Source organism: Cupressus sempervirens, chromosome 11, assembly GCF_028749045.1.
Source record: "Cupressus sempervirens isolate cs-2001-9-10 chromosome 11, ASM2874904v1, whole genome shotgun sequence".
Taxonomy (NCBI): domain Eukaryota; kingdom Viridiplantae; phylum Streptophyta; class Pinopsida; order Cupressales; family Cupressaceae; genus Cupressus; species Cupressus sempervirens.
The window spans coordinates 152873914-152882925 of NC_143128.1; the positions used below are offsets into that span (position 1 = coordinate 152873914).

The following is a 9012-nucleotide window of genomic DNA, read 5'->3' on the forward strand; positions in this document are numbered from 1 at the left end:
ATTTTCACATATACACCGAGATTCGAAGATTTGTTTGTGATTAAAGAGAAGTATAGCGCTTCATCAAAAGAACTGATTTTTTAATGTACTGCGGACCTCCTTTGAGAACCAGGCCTTATTCTTCTTTGGTGGAGAAGATGACATTGAAGTCTTCCACTAAAATTTCTAGAGCTTTAGGTATTCGTGTAGCCCTCCCTTGTATCTTCTAAGTCTTGGTCTTTTCTTTTTCCTTAGAGCGGCTACACCTTGTTTTCCATTTCATCAATGAGAAACAACCATTTCCCATTTTAGCAAGGATAGAAGGGTCTTATGGGTGTGGTGTTGCATAATCAGTAGCAGTTTTATCTTACAAATAGAATCAATATAAAAGAAGTGGGGGAATTCTTATTGGCAGTGGGTCATTGTTTTTTGTGGAGTTTATGATATGACTTAATTATTTCGTATGGTTCTATTACACATTGACAGATCGATCTTTTAGTACAACAACAATCCTGACAATTCTCTAAAAGAAGTCATGGTTTAGCCATAGTGACAAATCCTAGTAACATTTAGCCTAAGGCTAAGTTCTGAAATGATATATTACTTTTGATTAAGGTAAATATTTTTTTGATTAAAATTAATGAGAATTGGGTTTTGATAGGACTTTCCAATCTTATAAAAATGTTGATTTGGACTAATCTTGTATTTTGAAACGACCCCAAATCTTAAGAGAGAAGAGTTCGTTTATAGGTGGAATGCGCATGGATTAATCTTGACAGCTTCAAACGTACAATGGTAAAGTTCCACTGCTTTGTTCTAGTTTTCCTTGAAAAGTTAGACCAGTTGCCTTTTATCGTTCAGAACCTGAGTTTGGATTCCTTGAAGCTCTTAAGAGAAATCCCTTGAATTACTGCCACATGAGATATTCAATACTCCAAGGTTGGCACATGACAGTTAAAAATCTGGTAATGTCTTTGACATGGATGTCACTGTTGTAGTATAATTAGACAGGTTTCTCGCATATATTAATTAAATTGAAAATCACAAGAATTATCTTGTTATTATCTTGTGATTTTCAATATAATTAATAAATGCTAGAAAACTGTCCAAACACATGCATTTTAATTAATAGATTGGAGAAAATTGTATAACAGATGCATTTGCAATGCTGCATAGACACTGACTGGAGCTTATGTGAATTTCACTGTTACTTTCACCGCTGTTCTGAAAGATGCACATTCCCAATTCTTGCAAACAATTTATGTGTGTAATTCCAATAAAATAAACCAGAAACACAAGTATGTCTTAACTTCAGCAAGTCAATATCCATTTATGTGTATAATTCCAATAAAATATATCGGATATACAAGCTGTCTTAACTTCGGCAAGTCAATATCATTGAAGACATCAATTTGAGAGAAAGGAAAGTTGAGGCATGATTGAAGGAATTTTTACTCATCTTTCAGCTTTCTTTTGTTCTGATGATAGATCACAGAGTCTGATCTCTTTCTTTTGTTCTGATGATAGATCACAGAGTCTGATCTGAAATGTTGATGCAAAAACTACAACATAATCTCTTCCAGAAACTATTGCTATAGAAGGAATTTTTGCTATTCAGGTTATTTCTCTTGCAAGATCTTGTTCCCGCTGCTCTATACTTAATATTGGAAGTTATCGTTTGAGGCATTCAAGATGCTTTATGCTTTGCATGTTTTTAAGTTGCGTGGCTGCTAGTGTTCTCTTCAGCTCCAATTCCGGAGGCTTAAGAAGGTTATTTTGTGCGGCTTTCAAGCTATACACTGTAGATTTGTGTGTTGTATTTTTTAACATATTGCTGTTACTCTTCAGTAGCCATGTTGTAGATGTAAATTGTCTATTTTATTCAATAAAAAGAAAAGTATGCCTCATAGCTCCTGCAACTTGCAGGTGCTTGGATAATCTAACAAAGCGGTCTCTTTTAGCATGACAAAATTATATCAAATTTCCAAATTAATGAACAAGAATGTGAAAAACAGAGGAATGCACATTCTCAAGTACTATAGTTTGAAACAGACAGAAACCCAATATCTCAAATATACAGCGTGAAACAATGTATCACAAGAGTGTAAAGCCATAAGCTTCACAAGATCAAATTAATTTATATACATGAATCTGGTTCATGGTGTTCCTTATTAGACTAGCTAGGCCTTAAACCTACAGTAGTTCTCATTCCTTTTTGATATAGGAGCCTTACATTCAGCAAGCTTGATCCCTGCAAGCTTGATCCCTGTAGAATCCTCACGAACCTTTAAATTTCTCCCATAGAACAAGGGCTCACTTGCATCCACATTTTTGTTGAAGTCCAAAATATGAGAACAATGTCTGCAGGAAGGTGAGAAGGAGCAGAATGCATGCTCCCACCACCGATACAACTTGCCAAGGCTTTGAAAAGTGTTCTTGTACAAACTCACCAAATAAAACTCTATACCTACTTCTGTAATAATCATTTACAGCCTTGATTGTATTGTCAATAGGATCATATGAGCTTCTCCAGATTGATCTGCTGATGCCATTCCACAGAATGCTAATCTCTTTATCACTTCCTAAACTGCTATAGATGATACCATTTTTCTTTAGCACTGCAACATCATTAGGAGTGTCGACCAATCTGTCCATCAGGTCTGCATAGCAAGTAAACACTCTTGTTTTCCACTTCATGAATGCTTCCAATGCCATCATGTTCCTCAAGAACAAATCTGTTCTGTAATCCATGTGAATGCAGGGGAGGAACAGCGTAGAGCTGGCTGTATCAAACCTTATATCGTTAGATGCCCATGTGAAAGGAGAGAATTTCACACCTTTCCTCTGTAATTCTGTTGCTGGAGGGAGATTTATGCCAACTTTGCGATTTGATTTAGGAGACAAAAGCACTCTAAGTCTTGATGTCATCTGGTGAAGGAGCATAAAAGCTGTGTTCATGAGCACAATCTCACTATTATCATGCCCTAAATGGACACTAGTCTGAGCTGGATTTCTCTTTGGCAAGACGAAATGGTAAAGGCATTCCAGTATATGCCTTTCATCAAGCGAATAATCCGAACGTTGTCCTGAAACGGAACGATAAGAATCCCCAACATGCCTGAAAGGGGAGAAATTTTCACACGCTCTTGAAATTGTCAGATTAAGCCTGTTTAGAGCTAGGGTTTCTGAGCCAATCTGCCATTCGAGAACCTTTTTCAAGATGAATAGTGGGATTTGGTTCTCCAGCTTGAATATATCGGCCTGAAGGTGGAAGAACAAAGGGCTCTTCCTTTCTGGATTAAAAACTGCTTCCATGTTCGTCGAATTAGGGTTTGTGTGTTGAATCCCAGGGCTTTCACATTGATCATAAAAGCCAATAAATTCTAGAATAAACACAGCATCTCGAGCCATCATCCACCCTAATACTTCATCTCCACACTCAATTTGATGATTATAACTGTTCCTTATCTCCCCTCCAAGGCTAGTTAGATCTTTAACCAAACCCTCAAAAACCCCCCTGTTTGCCCTTTTCTCGACTTGGATGGCAAGCTTAGTTTTGTGTCTCTCGGAGTCATAGAGATCAAGCTTAAGATGGTGATAAGGCCCCAGAGAAACCACCTGTGGCTCATAAGCTTCTGGTTTCTCAGTCCGCAGGGGCTCTGGTATGGTGAAGATATATGGATGCACATGAGATGTTGTGCCCTGTTCTTCTCCATGGCTTTGTGCCTTTTTTATCTGTTCCAGCCACTGAGAAGCTGATACTTTAGGAACTGCCATCTTTTCTACAAGCAAAATTCATCAAAACTTGACTCTTTTTGATGTGATCCAGCAACTCATTAAAGGTATCCAAAGATTTTTACTGCACTTTCATTTTCTTCATACATGACTAACATGGGGCTTCATGGAATGTTTGATATCTTTGGTGGGGCTGATCCCCTTGTTTTTGGTCGCTTTTCATTTCAAAAGCATGGGGCTCTGGTTGTACAAAGTATATTTTGCTCCATGGAATGTTTGATATCTTTGGTATCCAAAGATTTTACAGCACTTCATTTTCATCATACATAACTCACATGTGGTTGTGGTTATACAGAGTACATTTTGTTCCATGGAATGTTTGATATCTTGTCTTATCAGATTTTCCAATCAAGTTACTGTTCCATGGAATGTTTGATATCTTGTCTTATCAGATTTTCCAATCGAGTTACAAGCCCTTCTTTGATAGCCGCTATATAGCCAACAATTTAATGGGTCATACAAATGTATCACTTAATTTTTTTCTCCAAAAAGTGTATACCAAAAACTAAATTCTTGGTCTGATAGCCACAACCATTTTTTTTGATTCATCTAGAGGAGAAGATTCACTAATCGTCCAAACTAACTAGGGGAGAGGATCTAGAATTTGAGCACCCTAACTTCGTGCTTATCAAAATCCTATGTGGAAATATTTAAAAAAATATTTTTTACAGCAGCTTGCTTGACAAGTCATTTGCTTATAACTAGGGTTACATGTCCACATCATCAATTATGATGCCACATCAACATGTTTTTTACCAAGTTGTCCAAAACAACCCAAATAAAAAGTGAGACCAATGGTCATACAAAAAGGGTTCTCATACTTGCACAGGTGATGTGGCATCACGTCATTGGTTGTTTTTTATTACAAAGTATACATTTCATTCATAGTAGTTATTATTGTATTAACAATTTAAAGTTACAATTATTGGTACAATATTGTCAAAAAAAAGTTGAGCATTAAGATAATAAATTTGGTTTTTTATTACAAATGGTACATTTCATTCAATTATGGTTAGTTATTAATGTACTAATAATTTTAAAGTCACAGTTATTGGTACAATATTGTCAAAAAAGTTGAGCATTAAAATAATAAATATGAATATTAAATCATTAAGTGTGGGTATCAAATAAACAACTTCCATTACAACCATTGGAACATGCTCAAGTAAGTCATGTTTTGCAAGTTTTACGATGTACATTTGTAAGGTGAGCGAAGAGCTTAAAGCTAAGGTTTCGTCCTTTGGATATGTTTTCAAAACATTCTTTGCTCAAAGCTAAGGTTTTGTCTTTTGGGTATTCATGGAACTTTTCAAAATGTTGGCCCGCTATGTTCATACACCTTCCTCACTCAAAAAATACCAGTACTTGTGGTCAAATGTCACAATAGTCTTTATGAAATGTCACAATAATGGTGCACAAATTGATCAATGAAAAATTAGATAAACTAAAACTATAATTGATTATTAGTACATGTGATCGGTTTTCATTTGTTGGGGCTCCTTTAAGAACTATAATTGGACTACTATCAATTTCTAGATCTCTTCCCCTATCCTTTTGTCTAAATGTAACTTATTTTCAACATCTCCTTCAACCATACTCTATATAAGAGCTTGATTACAATTCATACGAGGCACTCTAAATTCAAACCTTGGGCGCCATCTACGGTGCCACCAAAATGCACCAATTTACAATGAAATTATAACTTAGATTGTTTAGCATTGGATGGGGTGCAGGGGTGCATATAAGTTGTCTAGTAGCCATTAGCCAAACATAGAACCACCACATTTACTAAAACATTCTAGAGGACTTCTACCCTTTCTTCAAGGACTTCTACTCTTTCTTCAAGCAAAACATTCATATGGATGACTTATTTCCAACGTCAAACTGATATCATATGAGTAAATTGGATTTAATTACTCTAGTTCTTGATTCCCTTTTGGCGGTGACCATACTTCCAAATTTTCATGTAAATTAGATTTAATTACTCTAGTACTTGATTCCCTTTTGGTAGTGACCACACTTTCCAAATTTTCATTTGCACAAATGCCAAAGGACACATGAAAGCCTATTTGTATATGAGAAAATGACCCCCACCATTGAAAATTAGAGGAAAATGATTGACCAAAATATTGAAGGTGGTGTCAAGCTTTAAGGAGCAGTCTTATGGAGCCAATTTCAAGAAATGTCTTTTTGAAACGTTCTCCCATTATGTTCATACACCAATAGTTTCTCAAAAAATACTAGTACTTGTGGTTAAGTCTCCCAATAGTCTTTATGAAATGTTCAAATAGCGGTGCACAAATTGGTCAATCCACAATTAAAAAAGTTAAAAATATGATCGAAAATATAGTCAACTATCAGCACATGTGATCAAGTTTCATTTTTTGGAGGCTCTTTTAAAAGCCATAATTAAACCCCTATCAATTTCTAGCTCTCTTCCCCAATCATTTGGTCTAAATGTAACTTATTTCCAACATCTCCTTTAACCATACTTTATGTGAGAACTTGGTTACAATTCATATGGATCACTTAAGATTCAAACCTGGAACCGCCACATTTACTGAAACATTCTACACTACTTCTACCCTTTCTTCAACCAAAACAATTGAATTATTTCCAACATCAACTGACATCATATGAGTAAATTGGATTTAATTACTCTAGTACTTGATTCCCTTTTGGCGGTGGCCATACTTTTGAAATTTTCATTTGTACAAATGCCAAAGGACACATGAAAGCCTGTTTGTATATGAGTGAATGGTCACAACCATTGAAAATCAAAGGACAATGATTGATCAAAATATCTGAGGTGGTGTCAAGCTTTTAGGAGTGGTCTTATAGAGCCAATTTCAAGAAATATCTTTTTGAAATAGGGAGTAAAATCATTTTGCTCTAAATGCATTACAATTTTGTTCAGAGCAACAAGAGATTAAGATTGTTGTTGAGATGAAATTGAAATTCTTAGTATTTTAATATCATATATCAATCATCATATTGTTTACAGATCTTGATTAATAAAACTCAATCAAAATTATAAAAAAGAACTTCCCTTCCTAAACTCCTATCTAACAAAAGAAACAAATTTTAATTCCATTGTTTATGCATTAATTAGTCCTACAAAAGGCTTGGATGGAACCCCACTCTGCATGATCATCCTTAGCCAAAAAAATCTGTACAAGTGTTCTCGATTGTTTTGTTTCAATGGATTCCCCTGCTTCCCATTCATTACTACAAATGCAAACAAGAATTACAATGTCTCTTTCCTGCACATATGAACGTTACAGTTACTGTACAATTGAGGAAAGAAAGACTATTCAAGAACAAATTCAAATTTAACAGTGTGTTTGGAAGAGTTATTTCTAGATTATGATTATATGATAGCGTTTTAATCAAATTTTCAATCATGTTCTAGCATTTATAATAATATTGAGTTTTATGATAGAATTTATTATAATATTGAGTTTTATGATTCATCATAAAATTGAGTATTTTCAGAAAATTAAAAATATCTATGAAAAAACTTTATCATACAAACCACCACATAATTGATGCTTCATAATGAGGATAATTGAGTGCTATTATAGAACAAAAATATTAATGCAACAATTATTATAGTCTGCTTCATACTTCAAGTCAATTTATTAGCATAGATAAATTAAACTATTTATAACTAGAAATTATTTTTTTAACAATTTTTTTTTTACAATAGACATATCAACTAAATGCAAGTTTATACTCTTTTGAATCCAACTATAAAAAAATAAAATTCTTTAGAAAAACTAAAGCTTCAACAACTCTTCTTATAAATAATATTTTTATTGAAAAATATAAATATTGTTTTAGATCTATAAGGTGTAGTTTTTTTTAAAAATCTATACATCTTAATATTTTAATTAGTTCTCATATGTCATGTTTTATTTTTATTGAAAGATGAGCACTAAATGTGAAGTTGATTATCTTGTAAGGAGAAATATTAATGTTTAAAAAAAAAAAACTATAATGCAATAGGGGGATAGAAGTTGTGTCAAGATAATTTAATTATTTTATATTTTGTCCAAATAATTAAGATGAAAGGTGATGTCAAATGGAAAGAGTTGTGTTTCACTACATATAAATTTTAAACTTATTTAAACATATATATTTATTAAAATAATGAAAAATGTATGCACTGTGTCAAGTTATCAATGCAAAAGAATTGAAGACATGAGATAAAATTGATTGTATAAGATGTTTCATATAACTTCACAATAATTTAATTTTATTGTTTATTTTATAAAAAGCTATATGAATTTAATATTTTTTGTTTATTTTTAAATTACAATCTAAATTACGCTAAATTATCTACATTTAATTACTTTAGATTATTTCAAATTTCAAAACATATATGTCACTTCATAGCCAAAATTGAATCAACATTTGTGATTTCCTTTATAAAAGTGAGATGCAACTTTGTACTTTTACAACTACATAATTCAAATCATGCTCCATGATCTATCAACAAGATGTTTGAGTGCTTTTAGAGAATAAAAATGATGATGCAAAAATTACCACACAATTTGGATCTTGCTTTGAATAATCTATCATCAAGCTTATTTGTGTTATAGGTGAACAAAACTATTGATCAAAAAATTACCACATAATCTAATCCAAAGAAAAATCTTACATGTCTCATGACATAGAAAGTTGTTGTCTTCATAATTTAATGGTCTTTGAGACTTAGTTTAAAGTCCCCATTCAATGGCATCATGAACATGAAAAAGATACAAAGTTTCCAAGTAGTCATTGTCATTTGGTTGGTGGGGGATGAGAAAGCTTTTAATACATGATTTTTTAAAAAATTTTCTTGTATGTAAAATTATCCACATACAATTTCGTGCTCACCTAGCCTCACTTTAGCATTTCTATCCTCACATGCCCAATCATAGTTAACTATGCTCATACTGGTACTAATTTTAGCTTTTACATGTTCTAAACTTTAGGTCCTCGACTTCAACTGGTCAAAAGGACAATGTTGCCTTGACCCAAGACATGATTTCTTAGGATGACATTGTCTCAATAATCATGGCCCAAGTTAAAATTATTTAATGACTAGTTCAAAAACACCTAACAAGAGTAGGAAATATCCTTTTGTGCTTGTTTTCTTTGAAATTACCAACCTAAATTGCTAGGGAGAGAGGTATAAATGAAAGCATACCACTAGCTACTCATTTCACATTCACTATCAACAATTCTATATTT

General features: G+C 33.2%; 1 protein-coding gene across 1 annotated transcript; it reads right to left on the minus strand.

Moving 5' to 3' along the window:
• Positions 1-1968: 1968 nt before the first annotated feature.
• On the minus strand, positions 1969-4013 carry LOC149528660 (putative UPF0481 protein At3g02645). Its single transcript, XM_089809154.1, has one exon. It carries the CDS (start codon positions 3754-3756, stop codon positions 2293-2295), a length of 1464 nt encoding a protein of 487 aa, XP_089665280.1. The 5' UTR covers positions 3757-4013; the 3' UTR covers positions 1969-2292.
• Between the last annotated feature and the right edge of the window lie 4999 nt (positions 4014-9012).

What these genes read in the sequence shown, in the direction of transcription:
- LOC149528660 (XM_089809154.1), bottom strand. Translation starts at nt 3,756, where the DNA reads ATGGCAGTTCCTAAAGTATCAGCTTCTCAGTGGCTGGAACAGATAAAA.